Source organism: Mchenga conophoros, linkage group LG14 (assembly GCF_057382185.1).
Source record: "Mchenga conophoros isolate Kocher_MC1m ecotype Shallow Benthic linkage group LG14, M_conophoros_male_GT1.1, whole genome shotgun sequence".
Taxonomy (NCBI): domain Eukaryota; kingdom Metazoa; phylum Chordata; class Actinopteri; order Cichliformes; family Cichlidae; genus Mchenga; species Mchenga conophoros.
The window spans coordinates 5,008,864-5,027,086 of record NC_140539.1 but is presented as its reverse complement, the minus strand read 5'-3'; the positions used below and the strand labels follow the sequence as shown (position 1 = coordinate 5,027,086).

General features: G+C 38.9%; 1 protein-coding gene and 1 long non-coding RNA gene across 5 annotated transcripts in view; one reads left to right on the top strand and one right to left on the bottom strand.

Moving 5' to 3' along the window:
* The window catches only part of nf1a (neurofibromin 1a), a 140,492-nt gene extending 130,923 nt beyond the window's left edge, over positions 1-9,569 (top strand). For all 4 annotated transcript variants that reach the window (XM_085244845.1, XM_085244844.1, XM_085244846.1 and 1 more), the window contains 2 exons: positions 2,315-2,531; positions 4,193-9,569. In XM_085244845.1, the coding sequence (XP_085100971.1) occupies positions 2,315-2,531; positions 4,193-4,335 (360 nt within the window). In that variant the 3' untranslated portion in view covers positions 4,336-9,569. The remainder of the gene's footprint in view (positions 1-2,314; positions 2,532-4,192) is intronic.
* On the bottom strand, positions 9,561-18,167 carry LOC146559120 (uncharacterized). The gene is made up of 4 exons (XR_014888290.1): positions 17,282-18,167; positions 13,425-16,112; positions 12,047-12,169; positions 9,561-10,678 (listed from the first exon to the last, which is right to left on the bottom strand). It is a non-coding gene; the product is annotated as an uncharacterized LOC146559120 (long non-coding RNA).
* Between the last annotated feature and the right edge of the window lie 56 nt (positions 18,168-18,223).

The window sequence follows — 18,223 nt, the reverse complement described above, 5'->3', positions numbered from 1 at the left end:
ATTTCAGCTTACTAAGGAAGTACACAGCAGATCTACAACCAGGTTGTCAGTTGGTGTGTTGAAATATGAAGCATCAACTCTTGGAAGCACATACATAAATACCAAAAAGTAGCAGAGAGGCTGAAAATGATCTGTGGTCTGCTTTCATGTTGATATTGGATTATGCCGCTTCGGAAAACTAGCAAAACCCAAAACTCAATAATACAGACTCCTGAATTGCATTGACAATGCTGACTAAATGACTAATTGACTGAATATTTATTTCTTTTCTTATGTTTTTTAATTTTATTTTTAAACGTTGCCCATTTTGATATATTGATATTGAATGGTTCAGCATGGAATCCTAATGTTTACACTTCTACTTTTTTCTGAGGGTGACTGGAATGTTTTTTTTTAGTTTTGACATACCAGTTTAAGATCCTGGGAGAACATATGCTTACAAAACTTAAGTTTATACAGAAAGATGTTCAGGGGCCGTATGAATGCTCTATTTCTATCTAACAGACTCTATCACTCAAAAACACACACAGAAAGTGTTTTATTGTCCTTCTCCATCAATTTCTTCCATATTTACTGCATAACATTTTTGAAATGTTTCAGTCGGGTTTCAGGGCCCACAACAGAATCTGCCCTGCTAAAAGTATACAATGATGTGCTCCTGTCAGTTTACTCTGGGGACTGTACCATCCTCCTCCTCAACCTGCACTTTAGTGCTGGTATCAGCTGCAGAGAACTACACTGGTTCAGTTCAGTTTTATTTTGCTATACAGGACCAATCACAACAACAGTTGCCTCAGGGCGCTTTACCTCATACCTGAAAAATTAAACTTTCTCTGTCATCATTGGAAATTATTCTTCAACAGCAACACTTTGCTGTGTACCTCAGGTTCCATCTTATCACTTGTGTAGAAAGAGCATAGAAAAAAGTGCTTGTGCAAATGGGTGTAAATGAGTTGTTTAAAGCGATATATAAGAACCAGTCCATAGTTCAATTTAAATGAACTAAACACATCAGGTGTGAAAGCACCTTTAAACTCAGAGGGGACCGGACGTTTGCTGTGGTTGGTCAAATCTGCTCTCTCAATTAAGTCTTTTAAAACTAGACTTAAAGCTTATTTTTAGTCATCGGTATTTGAGTTTATCCGAGTCTTTCTGCTCATCGCATCTCCTGTGCCTTTTTTGGGGCATGACTGTGTATGTTTTGCACCCCCAAATATCACTAGTTTCTTATTTATTTCTGTGTTCTCTTGTTTTTTTCCCCATTCTTCTTTTAATACAGCACTTAAGTTTAAAGAACTCTATGCAGTCCTGTATACGTGTACTGTTACTCCTTCCAAAGAATTCAGAGTGTGAGTAGCAGCCAGGTGCTGCTAATAAAATGCACTTGATAAACCAATCATCAGAAAGTGTCAGCACCTTTAGAAATCCAGTTTTGGCATTATTATTTATTAGTGGAAAGACTCAAACAGTTGCCAATCTTAACTCAAACCATGCAATGGTTTGCACTTAATGAAACTGCAAAATACCTAAAGGCAGGCTACAGAGGCCTCAGGTAGCATGTTAAATGTTTATGACAGTACAAGTAAAGAAAGACTCCAGTGTGGCTTGGTTTGGAGGGATTTCCAGAAGAAAGCCGTTTGTCTCTAAAATGAACATTGCAGCACTGATTAGGTTTGTAAAGATACATCAGAGCAAACCACAAGACTTCTGGAACCATTTTCTTTGAATAAACAAGAACAAATTGGAGATGTTTGTCATTAATTACAGCATCTGGCCACCTTGTTGACCATCAACTCCTCTGTATATTCTAGAGTCAAGGGGCCAACTGTCTGACAGTTAAAACTTGATAAAAACTGGGTCATGTCACAAAAATATTCTTCAGCACACCAGGAAATCTGCAACAGAAAGGTTGAAGAAAGAGAATTAGTTGTTGTTGAAAGCCCAGAGTCCAGCAAGTATTCAAAATAAAAAGTGTCTATGGGAGGTAATCAAATGTCTAAATTAAGAAAACCTCTCATGCGCACAGCAGTTTTGTCAACACCACCAACAGTTTGTTTTCATGACGCAATTAGTAAAGCAATGTTAAATAATTTAAATTATAACCAGTGAAACAGAGCATGTTACCATCCCATCTGAAAAATCCACCCGATAAAGTGTTGACACGGGCCAGATTCTTATGCTCTTTCGGCATTTGGTTGCAGTTGTTATGCAGACGACATTGGGTTTCACTGACTGAGGATGAACCTCGTCTGTGCTGCTGTTAGACCTTGTTACCTGACTCTGATGTTGCTCATTGTGTTTGTTGTTTGTGCAGCAAACCCAGATTCCAGACTACGCTGAGCTGATTGTCAAGTTCTTGGAGGCATTGATTGACAGCTACCTGCCAGCAGCTGACGAGGAACGAGGGGAGGAGCAACTGAGGACACCTACTTCCCCCTACCCTCCTACCAGCCAGAGCCAGCTTAGCATCACTGCCAACCTCAACCTGTCAAACTCGATGACCTCACTGGCCACTTCACAGCACTCACCAGGTGTCCATCTCTCTCTACAACAAAAAGCATACAGTCACTCTAACTCTCTGTATTAAAGCTTCCTGTTTTTTCACCTCGTCTACATGTTTTACTTCATCATCTAGTGAAATCAAATCAAAATGTTCTCATCCAAGTCACAGTCCAGAGAGAAAGCTGGTCACATTCTTGTCCTACGTTACCTCCTTTTGTTTGAAAAGAAATTTCTTGTAAAGGGTTAAATATTTACCAGGAAATTTTCATCAATCATCTCGAGGGGGTTAGATGCTGAGAATTATTTTTTTGGACTAGAATTACTGCTTGCACAAAGAGAAGACTTTGAGACATGCGTAGTGTTACCTCATGTCAGTCGTCTGTCTGTGTCTTGTGTTACAGACAGTAAAACCAAAAAAGTTAATCTGTTAGTGATTAATCATCAAAGAAGATTCACAGAAACATAAAGAGAACGGTTCATGTTACTTGAAGTTGCTCTAAAAACATCTTTCTAAAGGAAAGTAGTCAGTGATGGGAGAGGTGATGTTTTAGATGTTCTGACTTGCACGACATGATCACTCCTGCGATCAAAGAGATCTCAATAAAGTCTCTGACGCAGTACTCACGTCTACCAAACCTTCCACTACACTGGCAGCCCTGATGAAGTGTGGTTAAAAAATACTAAATTTGCATTGTTTCCCTTTTCACCTTTATCTCTAGAACCAGGCTACAGTAACATCAGCAGCTCGTCTATTTAAGAATAGACGAGCTGCTGCAAATTCATAATAAGCGGGCGGTTCCGTCTTCTGCATGCTCAACCCAGGAAGCACCCTTAGCTTAAATAAGCACCCGCTGTGAGGTATGGTTTATAGCTATTTCCACAACAGGTCTGCCTTGGGCCTTGTGTTGTGTGCAGGATGTAACAAAGAACATCTTTCGACACTGTCCTGACCTGATTCTTCAACAGTTTGTTATGAGGTTGAAGGATATAATATAGACATTTTAAGACTACTAGGAAATTAACAGTGAGTGGCAGTTTACTTTATTTGTACAATAAATACATGTCACATATAAAAACAAAAATTCTGTTAAAATGCAACGCAGTATAGAAAGGAAAAGAAACTCAAAGAGCTTATTTGATGTCTGTTTAATTAGACAAACAATATTACAAACAAGCTAAGAGATGTTTCTAGAAAAAAACACATTTACAAACTCTGCAAGTCTACCTAACCAAAAGAATTACCACTCTCAAACTGTTAGCATCCATCCATAAATCCATGTATTGTAGCAGTCATAAGGCACAGGCTAAATAGAGAGACAGTCGTTTTCATTGACAATTTGCATCAACCTAAGATGCAAATTGGACTGGGAGGGAGCCGAAATACCAGAGATAAAGTCCACACACTGAGACGACATGCAAGCTCCACACAGAAAGGGCCCCTGGATGTAGATGCAGGACCGTCTTGCTGTGAGGCGACAGTGCTAACCGCTGCACCACGTCTTCTTCGCAGTACCTTTCATTCATCAGACTTGTAAATGTTTTAATTAGATAATTTCCCAAGATTAGAAACATGTGGTTGGTCTCAATAACAATATAATCTAAAGAGATTTTAAGAAAAATGAAATGGTCGAGAAAACAATCCCAGACGAAGGGAATGCCTTTAAAGCCTGTCATCCCTGTGTTCCTCCAGGTGTAGATAAGGAGAATGTCCAGTTGTCCCCCAGCTCAGCTTTGTCCAGTGGAGGTCGTACTCGCCATGGTTCAGCCAGTCAGGTCCAGAAGCAGCGCAGTGCTGGCAGCTTCAAGAGACCCAGCATCAAGAAGATTGTCTGATCGACCAGAGAAGACAGCTGCCCTGTCACACATATACTTTCTTTCTCCCCCTCTCCACCTGTCCCAGGCCTGCCAGGCCTCATGCTGCACTCCACATTTACTCTTTAGTTCCTCCTTCACGGTTGTTGCTTTGGCAGAACAGGTGATCGTGTGTTTCGTAACAAGGAGGAATATTAGCAAGGGCAAACTTGAATTCTGCTGCTTGATTTTTATTTATTTTATAATTTTTTTATCATTATAATTGTTTTCTTTCTTTCTTTCTTTTTCTCAAATCTTTAAATTTAGAGAGTACATGGTGTCAGACAGGCTCCTTCTCTTCATAGGGACAGTGTTTGGAAACACTTTAACTGTCCTGCAGTGAGGGAAGCCACACTTTAAGTGGAAAACACTGAAGGGAAAACCGTGTGAATGGATTTGGATGTCGACTGTGATGTGTCTCAGTTGGCACAGTCCAAACAGGAAGTCTCTGACTTCAGGCAAGTCCCTTGGCCTTCCTCCAGACTAAATATTCCAGTGTCAGTGAGATGGACCAAACGACAACAGTAAATAGGTGATTGGGTGTGTCTGCGAGAAAAGACCTCTTCTCTGGACATCTCAGCTCCCCTCTCCCAGTACTGTACATATGTTACATAGATTATGTATAACTAGTCCTTAGTTCTAATTTAGATGTGGATGTTTTCTCCATGGTGTGCCTTTGTCAGGGTTTTTCAATGTGTACAATTTGTAAAGTAAAATTAAAATCTTGCTGGGGACAAAGACCAGGTACTAATCTTGGAGGCGAGCCATCCATATCTTCACAAGTTCACCAAGCTATGTCACGACAGGCCTCCAATGATCATCAAATATACAATCATCAATATACCCTGCTGCCTGAAAATATTTATCTTGTACAAGTAGATCATAGTACACGATTCATCTATTTACTTTCCATAAACTGTCTTTCAACATGAAGATTGCAAAACACTAGAGAAAATGCATCTGTAAATAGCTGCGAGCTTTCGGGTTTGTTTGGTTTTTCTGTCCTCGTGTTTTTTGTTGATATTTTATTATGAACTGTATTTTTTTTAGCAGCATAGCATTAAATTTGTTTACACATGGACCATGAAAATTGAGTAATAGGCAATAATCCTCAACTCTCAAACTTTGTCAACCTCTACCTTTTTTTTTTTCCTTCACACAAACCGGAAGAACACATTACTGTCAGCTTGGTGCAATATGTGGCCAACTTCTGAGTTACTTGTTCAAATAGAGATTTAACTCATAGTGGACAGCGTGGTGTCTAGGTGTGTTTCATCTCGGCAGTCTGAGCTGGATCCTTGAAAGGAAAGTCCAACCAGTAAGCAGCTTCGTCTGTTAGAGGAGTTGACTGTGCTCTTCTGTTTTTAAATCTGACTAAAGTCACCACTGTTCCCTTCTGTACGAAAGTGAAAATCAAAAAACTCGTCACTGTCATGCAGCCAGAGTCTTGCCTTCTACTTGGCTCATAAACGAGCCGTAGCTCACGTCCTGAGCCTCTGCCGTTTTGAGCTTTCAGTGATCTTTGCTGTGCAATCATCATTTTCATAACAAAATTATTTACTCACAGAAACTCATTACCTTTATTATTCAGGATGATTTTCAAAATAAATGTATTTTATTGACACTTTGTTTTATCAGCAAACATTACCAGTATTGAAATAATAATATTCGTGTTTACTTTTCATGTTCTTATAAACATTGATTTTGAAAATAAGCCTAAAACAGACATTTTTTTAAAAAATTGTGATTATAGCCATCAGCTGCTTTATCCCCAGATGTCTTTGCTAAGATGGAGTATTAAGTAATCGTCCATCTGCCCGGCCCTTAAAACCATGTCTGAATCCCATCTACTGGACAGAAACTGGTTCTGAATTATGTCAACAGTGTCAGAAGCACCTGTTTCCAAGATGTAGGTGTCATGTTATCTTTATATACGCCTGATAGCTCACAGCAGTACCAAAAAGTGTAAAATTAGACAATTTTCTACAAAATTACCCAAAACAATAGGTCACAGAGCAGAACAAAGCACTAAGACTGTGACTTATGGTTCATTTCTATAGCTCCTTTGACCTTTTCTGAGAACAAAATGTTTGATCAAAGAGGGTGACAAAGTGACTGACTATAGTGGCAACTGACAGTGCTGGACATTTACTTTATATGTAGCTGCCCACAAAAAAGATCAGGTATTCAGAAAGAAATGGGCATCATACCCCGCTCCATTTGGTATGGTTTTCTAGCATTACTGAAAAATGGTGAAATAAAATGTGGTTTCGGTTTCAGTCCTTTAAAGTAATTCCAGAGCTCCCAGTCCGCATGATCATAGAGATGACAGGTCTTCACTTGCAGAGACTGAGCAGATTCTTTGGGGGAAGTACGTGGTAGTAAATGCTTTTCATCTGTGTGGCTTTAGAACGGTCTACATAACAAGAATTGTGTTTCAGCTCATTTACTACATATCACGGGAACTGTGCATCACTGCTGACTGTTTTCAAAGCATGCTGTTGTGTTTTAGATGCTGTACTGCAGTTCTAACTTTCAGGGCAGCCTGCATGTGGTAATAGAAAGTGAGATAACAAAACAAATCTGCAGTACAACCCAACACGTCTCTACGTGCAATGGTGTCAAAGTATAAGAAACCGGAATGGTTTACTTTTACACTCACACTGTTCCACTCACTACATATGTTGGTCACAATACTCCAAAAATTGTTCACAATTAAAATTAAATCATTAAAAATTATTGGCTCTTTCATTATTGGGTTTTTTAAACTGCCAGTCATTGCTATCGTTATTGTCTTTCCATTATTATTATTACTCTTCACAATAACAATAAACCTCTGACAACACGAGCAGTCACGACGGTCAGTATAGATTACTTAACCTGCCTTGCAGGCTGATCTGGATGTTGGAACCTGTAGCTGTTTTGAGAAAATGACTTGCTTTGGAAGTGATCACAAAATTTGTAGTGACACTGTGTCCTGGACCTGTGCAGTTAGTCAAAACACTTTAATCTATGCATAAAAAGAGTTGAGTATTGTTGAACAACTATGAATTTATTTTAAACATATTTTTTAAAGATTAATGTCATTTGTTGATACATCTGTGAATCGGTCGCAACAGATTTCTTTCCTTGTCTTGTAGTGGTCTGACAGGATGTTATTTTCTACTGTGCATGTAGCTCTTTCAGTCAGTATATCATGAGATTTGTCATAAAGGAGATAGAGAAATCCTTTAATGAAGGATGTTTAGTTAAATAAATGAACACATGAAACGTGACTTCTTATGTTGGCCTCCATGAGGCCATCGCTAACAGATTTTCTTGTATAAAATCAAAGAGTCAAATTCAAACAAGAAATATGTATTGCTGAAGTCCTAACATAGTTTTAAAGTACCAGAAATTAATAAATGCCCAAAGAGTCCCATTGATGTACAATCTGAAAGGGCCTGGAGGAAAAAAACATTTCTGAATGTTCCAGTGGGCTTCAGTCTTGCAGCTTTCTGGTCAGAGTGCTGAAAATGCAGGTGACTCTGGACACTTGACAGTTCTTCTATGTCAACTTCAGGCTACACAATTTGTCCATCTGAAATACTCATTCTGTCAGAATAGATGGTAATAGAGACCAAAATGTTTTGCCTTAGTTTGACAGAGACGTATAATTGGATCCATCAATATTGCTTCCTGACGAATCGTAGCATGGTGCCTTTCATGATTTGTGAGATGTCATTAGGATGGATTTAAAAGGAAGTGGCTGCTGGGAACAAGAAAAGTGTTGTCTGACCCTAGCTCCCTCATCCACTTTTCTCATTTCCAGTGTGTAAATCCTCTCCTATAGTCTTAGCCCCTTACACCCAAAACATGAGTGGTGGCGGCGCAAATGCAAGGAGAAATGAGTCACCACAGCACCTGTCTACAATGAACATGAACGTCAGTGTTTATAAAAAAAAAAAATTCACACTGACGTGATGAGAATGTATGGATGCAATTTTTTATACACTGGATGTGTATAGTTAAATCACGCCATCATTCATCTGAGAACTGCAACTTTCATGCAGAGATGGATTTCCAGGTCACAGGCAGATGTGAAACTAGAGACTGTCAAAGATGGGCTGTTAGTGCACTCTGTATTACTGTTGGTTGTAGAAGTTGTATTATGAGGTAAAAAAATAAGGTAACCATTCTGTCAGATTGATTGTCATCCAATGTGAATTTAATAATGGGAATTTAAAAAAGAAACAAAAAAAAACATCAAATGTGATGTCATGTAATATTTTGTCTCTAATCCTGGCATTAGAAAGTGTTGGTGGTATGACTCACAGCTGTATAACTGCTAAAAAAAAAGCCCTTCCTATCATTTGAAGCATCTCCAGACCTCGAAGCTACTGATGATACTGAACAGATACCACGAGTGTGATGTGTTAAAATCTTATTTGACATCAGATTTTCCCAAATATTTTCTAGAGCCACACTGCAGTCACTGAGATTATGTAACTAGGCCTCCTCTAAGATCAAAATGCAGCATCAAGTTTTCTCTCTTCTTTTTCTTTTGACCCTTCAATTTGTTAAAACTCAATGAGAAACTTATGAGATGTGGATCATACAATCACTGATGCTGTTAAGGGACATATTTCTTTAGAGTTCAGTGTCAGAATTGCATTGAAACATCTCACAAGTAAGTCTGCTCACCACTCCTCACAAGTGAACTGTTGTTAAAGATATACTACAGAACTATGTCCACAGCCATCCGGTCAAAGAATCAGCTACTATACCTTTAACCAAACACAATCAGGAAACATCTGAAGGTCAGCTGTATTTGAGGAACAAGGCAACGGGTTTCCATTATTTCCAGGTTTTAGTTTGACTTGTGTGAATGAAACTATTAAAAATATATATCCATAACCTCTGACACAAGTGGTTAACTTGCACTAATTTAAAAATGGTCATGGGTTTGTAAAGATGAAAAACCTCAAAATGCGGCATGTTTTATTTGATGTTATGCAAAATTCAATGTCTGTAGAGTATTAGCCGGAGTTTTGTTTTTAATGCAGTATGTGTGGAATTGTAAATACTTTGTGTACAATTTGAGATGGTATATTTACTATACTGTACATATGTGTGACATTGTATCATTTTGTTTTTGTAAAACAGTTAGTTTCTGTATAATAATAAACAAATTTAACTACTCCAGTGTTAGTAATAAAATGGTTTACTCTTCAAAATTATGAATTTGTGTGACATTTTTAGTAAATACATCTTAGCAACAATGTAAAATTAAGTTTCTAAAAGAAAGTGCTCGTAGGTCTGTTTCAGGTGAATATCTCATATCTTCATACTATCTTCTGCAGCGTAGGTCCACCTACAAGGGTGGAGTCAAAGTTCCTACAAACATACATTAATGATGTAGACAGTGGACTACAGGCAATCTATAAATGACATGAAGATTGTTGTTCAGATTTAACTGAGTTGTGACACCAAAATCTTTGGTATGAAACATATACCTTTTTTCTTTTGTGAATTACACTTGGTCATTATAAATAAAGACACCGGAGAATATATATATATATTACTTATTTTATCTTCATCGTCAAAGTAATTCAGTTATGTTTTTCCATATATCCACTGGCACAGACAATAAGACGATATTATTAGCCAATTCAATCTATTTTTTATAAATTGTAAAAAAAAATAATAATAAAAAAAAATCAGAGCATAATTTTGTTTCTTTTACAGTTCTGTTTCCAAATTTGTAATTTAATATTTTAATACTTCTGGTCTTCACTATAAATTTGGTACCTAAAACAGATTACTAATTTATGCCTGTCTGCTATAAACCAGCATACAACTGATTTCTTGTGTTTGTGAAGTTACATTTCATTAATTGCAAAACCAAAAGTAAAATAAGTCAGTTGGTTAAAATATAAACTCGCATTCCAGTTTTAACCACAAAAGCTGGTTTGCTCTGAACCACATACAGTTTTAGAATGACCAGCATGGAGGAAGCCAGAGCCAACGAGGCGCAAAGAGATCCAACGGCAAACTGCTGAGAAAGGCTCCAGCTGACCAGAGGCATCTACTACAAAGCAGGATTTTGGCTGGTCCAGGCAACTTCAGGGTTAACCCTGGGACGACCCACACCTCTGGAGCAATCATTTCTTAAGCCCTCAGATGAAGTAAGCCAGGTCAGCCAGCTATTGCTGTCCTCCTCCATCCTGTGTGATGATTGATGGGTCCATGTTGTTGTCCCCACTAGCTCTGTGGAGGATATGGGGGTCCCCTCTCCTTGTGTTTCTTCACTCTGGTAATCAAGATGAGCTAGATCTTCTCATGCCTGTGGAGCAATTACGAGCTTCATGTGAAAATATTGAAATTTGCCAAAGCTGCCAGTTTCACACCCTTTAACAAAAACTCATAGTTTTTAACCTCCTAAGACCTGAACTCTTCCACGGCATGCATTTTTCATTTCTCTTTGATATTTGGGCATATTGGGAACCAGTGAATGTAAAAACAAAGAATTACCAGATTTTTTTTACCTGATTTTTGTTTCTAAGAAAAATGAGAGCCACATATGAGGATATTCGTTTAAAATTTCGATAGAACAGTAGCAGTATAATGTCCTTGTAAGTGGATATCAGGCCCTTGTAGAGCAAAATTGAGTATTTTGGTCTATATAACCCAAAATGGGATGTCCACATATGTGGATGCCAGGTCTTAAGAGGTTAATGTAACCCAAGACCAACTGTTCCCACTAGGTGGCGCTTTGACCATTGTCAAATATGGCAGATGAAATGTGTTCAGGGTCAAAGCCTGATCACATATGAAAAATTTGGTCCAGACTGGATAATGCATGTGTGGGTGACAGCATATTAAAATTCCATAGCGAATGATCAAAATTCGCTGTGGTGCCACGGCCACCGCCTTTGAAGAAAACGCAAAAGCTCTGCAGTTTCTGTAGTTTAGACTGACCAAATATGAAGTTGAGCCGATAAAATCCCTAGGAGTTTGCAAAAGTACAACAAAATTTGCAAAATCAAAAGTTTTAACCAAAAATATCGCAGTTTTATGAGTTTTTGAGCATGTTAAAAAGACCATTTTGGGGGAAAATAATAGTAATAATAAACGGAGCAATTACAATGGGGCCTATCTGACTTCACGTACATGATTTAATACAGGGTTTAAGTTTAAACTTCAAAATCACTTCATTACATTTTCTTCTTTTCTGTGTTATTCTTAAAATAGAAAATCTATTTCCCATTTGAACATTCACTATGGATATAACTCAAGTTTCAGTTAAAGTAATTATACTTCAGTTAGATTTGTCTTTAGCATGTTCTCACATGACCATTCATTTGAACATAATCCCTTTTTAAGTGAAACACGGGAATATTTTCTTCACTTCCTCTTTAAAACTCTGGCCATTTCTCAATATGCGTATTTGTATGTACTTGAGTTGTGATACGTCATCAGTCGCAGACCAAGTAGTGTTCCAAGTACGCTCAAAATGCCCGGATGTGTTCTCGCTCCTCCCATTCTATCGAGCGTGCAGCCAAATATCCCAGAATGCATTTCGTCCAAAACTCAAATGGCGGAGGAGGGCGGGTAAAGAGTTTGAAATATTACTGTTTCTGTGACACAAAATAAACTTTTAAGAGATTTTCATGCGATGATGTAGGTGTGTAAATTACACAGCCAAACTCACCAGCTTGATACCTGACGGTAGTGATGGTCAAATGACGCTTTCTGAAGCACTGAAGCTTGTGTTGAAAAACGGTTCATTACTCGAAGCTTTTCAACACAGTCCTCTCTGGTGACATCTGGTGGCCTAAAATATGAAGAGCAGCGTGAATCCACAAAATAAAACCAACTGCTTCATTATGATTGCCCACTCTACTGAGTGGAATTCTGTCTGATATTGGGCCGCCGTTGTGTTGCTTTGAACGTGTATTTTTTGGTGGTTAAAAAATGTGTTTTATTTGTTTAATAAATAGTTTTGACCAGTAAACTCTCCTTGTTATGCACCATGGTGTGGTCTTTCTTTGCTTGTGACTTCTTGATGTTGGTAAATACAATAATTGAAAAATACCAGGTTACATATAATATATACATATAATAATGTACAACACATTATGGAGTATGCTTCTGCTGTGAGGTCCTGCCTCCATGCAGGTATGCAATTAATCGCTAGAATCAGAATCAGAATCGTCTTTATTGGCCAAGTATATGTGCAGACACATACAAGGAATTTGGTTCCGGTAGATGGTGGCTCTCAAGCACAGCAATGTACATCACACACACACACACACACACACACACACACACACACACACACACACACACGTGTCTATATATACATTACACATGCGTACACATACATGCACAAAGCTGTGTAAACCAACTATAAATAACTAATCTAAACTTATATACATAAAATACAGAAATTAAATGAGGTGGAATGAATACTACAGAATGTACATAAGGTGCAGTTGCAGTCTGGCAGTGGACGGGTGTATTTATAAATAATATTATATTAGGGAAATTTCCCCAGACATATTTTTGACCTGGGGGTAGAATTGATTGTGAAATGGAAAAGGAAAATGCTTATGAACTTGCAAATTAAAAACATGATGCATTTAAGGTAACCCTTTCTCATTTTTATTTAAGAAGAGAATTTGTTCTAGTGTGCGATGACTGAACCTGTTCCTTTTTGTGGAGATAATTTCTCCTGCCTTAAGGAAAATCCCTTCACATGGCACAGAGGAGGCTGGAGTGCAGAGAAACTGGTAGAGATGCAGTTATACAGTCTACCTGGGCCCCACAAACTATCAGCTAAAGAGAATAAAGAAATTCAATTGCTGCACATTTGGCAGACTAACATTTTCAGATTAATTAAACAATAAAATATATAGTTTTACAACATTACATGTAAAGAGTCAAGTGGAAGTTTTTCTAAAGTTATTTAATGATATTTATATTATGGAAGCAGATTTTTGACATTTTACCTTTTTCCCGTTTTCAGATATAATAAACACGCACAAAACAAAAAGCAAACGGCCAGAACACAAAGCTGGAAAACCCACCTGATCGACAAAAATCAACTCAAAATTCTCCCACACAACAGAACCTCCTCTATTCCTCGCTGGCTCCAAATCTCTCAGTAGAATGATCAGTGGTTCGCTATCTGTCACCATCAAAACACTCCACAAATCCCGCGAATGATTTGCTTCCTTATAAACCATTGAATCAGACACCGAAGCAGTTAGGCTCTAACTGAAGCTTCGGACGTCACCGATCACGTGACTCTGGCCAAACGAGTCAAGCTTCGACACAGTGCTTCTGAAGCAGTGTGTTGATTTTTTTGACACACGCACCGGAGCTTCAGCTTCAAGCGGACCATCACTACCTGACAGGGAGGTCAAGGTTCACTGGAGCCAGCGAGCACACCTGACTCCGGACACATCATTGTTTTCCAAAAATGGCAGGAAATGAAGCCACGTCGTGCATATTAACCACAGTTATTGGTGCGACCCTTTTTGGTACAGCTGACCTTACTTAGCAAGTAAACCTGTGTGTTGTGTCTGACTACTACTTTGTGGAGAGGCGGGTGCTTCTTTTGGTTTGGCAGGCTAGATGAAACAATGGCGTGTTGCTGCCATCTACTGTTCACTACTTCCCAAGTTTTCTTCTAGATAAGCGAGCTAGCCACACGCTCAGTCTCAGGTCTCTATATTCTCTAACAGGTTAGCACTGCATAAGTAATGTAACAGCTTTCCTTTTAAAAATATTGAAAACAGTTTTTCCAGTTGATCAAAGTCTCTGAACAGCTTTTTCCTTTGATGAACATGCTGCTGCATTACATCGCGGTGTCTCTAGAGTCAGGTCAGGTCTGGTTCTGCTCCTTAAATGCTAAAAAACCTGCAGCTGAATCACTGTATATATGATGCAGTATCGTGCCTTTGGTCCTCAACCCACCAGAGAGCCCATAAAACTGATCTGATATACACAAGCTTTTTTTAAAACTCTGTTTTCAGTATGTACACACTACAAGCCACTCTGCTACTTACATGACCTTTGACCCATCTGTATAAACTTGTAAATAGCCAATCCAAAGGTGTTCCATCCTAGAGTAGGTTATTTTTACGATATCTACTGAGTTCTTTTTCCTGTTCTTGTTGAGTATGGACCTAGAATCAGCCATGATGGTATACCTGACCAACAGACAGGAGAACACACATCCATGTTGAAGGAAACGGTTTCCAGGGCCTAATCCGTGGATCGACTTCCTTCGAGGCGTGGACGTCTATCAGCAGAGAATGTACCTTCACCTATCAGCAGAGAATGTCCCTTAGTCTGTAACACAGTCAAATATATTCTCAAGTAATATTCAAGCATGCCATTCAGCGTGTTAGTACGAGCTCGGGAGCAGCTTGGGAGAACAAGAAAACAGAGACTGCTTCAGGTTGTCTTCCCAAATTGACTCAACTTTATTCACAAGTACAACAGTTTATATAGAGGGTAAAATTCATGAGACAGCAGATTATCAGTTTAAACCAGTACAGACCAAGATAAGGGAGCGTCTTCCTGCCCTTGGGTGAAGAAGCATCCTTTGTGTAGTTTATTAGTTCAGCTACAATTGTGATTATCTCAGCGACATATTTTCAAGGCACAAAACAAAGAGTTCTTTCATTAGTGAAATCTGAAACAAACCATTTGGCCTTCAACAGGCGTCTAAAAGATTAAGAAACTAATGTAGCTGAGGGAGTGATCTCTGTGGTATTTCAACCTTGTACCAGCCTGTGATTCTCACACATCAATTCTTGGGTCAAAGAGAAAAATAACTAAAACAAAGGGGCCTTATTGAATGACAGAGTTTTCCTGTATAATGTCACTATAAAACAATATCCAGTAAATGCTACCATGGTACTAAAATACCTAACACATGTCAACAAAGCCAATTTTTTCATGTGATGGATTTCAACTCCTCATTAAAGTTGATTTTGACTTTCTTTGCTGATCCCAAGAATTCCCAGTGCTAGCCCAGTTTTAACCAGAACTATTACATTTTGTCCTTTTCTTTTTATTAAATACTTCAGCCCAAGCCTATATTTTCTCATTTTCAAAGGCATTTCACACATTTCTATTAAAAGGACAATATTGGAGTGGTGCAGAGTTTTCGACCAAATTATATCCAGCTTCTTGATCAATTTGAACTGCTTGACTGTCTCAAGGTCCTTTCCGTAGACTTGCAGATGTTTAGTTGGTCCCTTCCTTTTATGTCCAGTTATCATACACTTATTTTTATCAATAGATATTTTAAAGCCCCAATCATTAGCCGATGTAACCACATTCTTTAAAGCTTTCTGAATTTGAACCTATATTTCAGCCTGTATTGATGATGGCAGTGGTGTCGTCTTGTTGGCGGTTTATCAATGCTTTAATGAACCTCTTGGGAGATACAGGAGACCAAGAGGTAGCCCAAAAGTTTCTGTCTTACTGAACCTGTACAGGTCAAGAGGAGTGGTGTGCAGGTTTTCACATTCACACCACTCTTCCTGTCCTCCTATACAATTTATCAAATCCAACATGTGTTATCCAAATCAGTCCACTTGTTATAGTTAAACTGAAGAAACACTCCAACATTCCAGCTACTTCACTTGTTTCCTCTCTTTTATAGGTGTTAGTGTCTTGTCCGTCTCTTTTACTTTATCCAGAGTTGGGACCCGGAAGCAGAGTTGCAGTCTTACACGCCTCCACGTCTTCAGCTTCTCCTGTATAAAATCACCATTTTGTCATCTGATGATTGAAAGAGGCAACTAACACACAATAAGTGGCCACACAAAGCTAGTTATTAACTCTCTAAGTTAACCCAGGGTGTCAAAATGTCAAATGTTTGTGAAAAATCATGCACAAACAGTTATACTGTGTCTTATTCATTGAGCTACCATCACTTGTTGTCAAAAAACAACAAAATCTTTTAAATGCAGAGAATGTACATTTCTTGTGCTTGACAAGTTGGTTGATATTCTGAATAGCAATTTATGCTGAACGGCTCTGCATTTTAAAAAGTGAACATTTGGCTGTCAAATTTTATTCTGTGACTCTTTTGAGTACTGTCCAGAAGGTTGGGTCACCACTCATTTTCTCAATACTTTTAGCAGGAAAAATGGAAAATGGGTATAGTGATTTATTGAAACATGCAAATGTATATGTATGTACATTACATAAGGCAAAAACAGAGATTGTGCAATTCTAATGAGCTTGCAGGTCAGTATTAACATAACCCATACTCTGTCGGGAAAGATTTCTTGTAATTTATTTAAGCAGTCTGTTAGTAAAACTTATTTTAATTTTGAGATGTCATTCAGCTGACTGAAATTTGGAATTACAGAACTGACCTGGTTAAAGTGTCTCTTACTTTGCTGAATGATTTGCATTTTAGGACAAAAAGCATCTCCTGATTTTTTATATTCTTTGTTTGATTGGCTGTTTTTGTTCACTCAGTTGGGATCTATGACAGTTAAGAGATGTTCTCCCAATTTATAATCTTATACCACTGGAAAGCCTGTTTCTTTCTCCTTGACTGGTGCCACAATTGTAAGGTAAATGCATTTGTGGGTTGAGCAGCAGCGTTGTGGATGTGGGTTGTATCCACGAAAACTTGCAAAGTCATCTGCCAATGACAAATAACCTTACTTTTTGTGAAAAGTTTGTTTTGTATTTTTTAGAAAAAGAAATAATCTTGTGATTAAAACCTGTGTTCAATGTATTACTAAACATGTACAGTAAATAAACTTTACTAAACAATGAAATGAACACAAAATAATTATACTTAAACTTATGTCAAGTAAAACTCTCCTGAGTTTTAAATGCACTTTAGAACAGCACGCAGCAACACTACATATGAGCGGGCATAGGGAGGTTTGAGGTCTTCACTCACCCCGGTTCTGTTAGCCGTCAGACTGGGGTCTGGGATGCGGGGCCTCCCTGCTACTGCAGATAAGGAGGTGGTCCGCTTGCCTCCACCCCAGAGACAAGGGTTACATCTCCTGGGTCTAGGTGCGGCTTGCCCCTCTGAGGGCGGGGGTACCTGGACCTGGGATATAGAGTATGTTTGGGGAGTGTGACTGTCTGTGCAGTGTCTATTTGTGTCTGTCTACACGTTGGGTGAGTGCCGAGTATTTGGTTATGCATATGGGGTGGGAATGCACGTCTGTGTCCGCGTGTGCCTGTTCGTCTGTGTCTATATGTCAGGTTGGGTCTTAGACTCAACCTCTCTGGGTACATCTCAGGTCCTCTAAAGTACGGAGGCCTATCTCCCCTCACCACACTCCCTGCCGGTGGCTGATGCCCTCAGACGTTGGTGTGTTGGTGGTCCTTGTCGTCTGGGGCTGGGTGCTCATGTATGTACCGGCTCACTCCTGGTGGCCGATTGGCGGGGCCGGGCGCCTGTGGCCCGGCTGGGCTCCTTCCGGGGGCCTCTGGGCCTGAAGCTCAGTCCTCTCTGGCACAGCTGGCTGCCGGCAGAGCAGCCACCATACAGGTGATCCAGGTGCTTTGTTTGTTTTTCTTTTTTTCTTTCTTTCTTCCCCCCCTTCTCACCGTCTCTTCTCCCCTTTGGTTTTCTTTCTCTCCCTCTCTTTCTTTCATTCTTTCTCCCTGTCCTATCCCCCAGTCATGTCTGTCCCGTTTGTAGCAACTGAAAATAAAATAAATTCATAATTATAATAAAGGTCAATCAAATGGACCAATATGGCAAGACCATGATGATCCACTTGGTAAAATAAATCCGCTTGGCATCTTTCTTGGCCTTAAGACAACAATTCTGATGGCTAAAGATCCAAACTGGACACACAAAAAAAAGACTTATGTCAAGTATAAA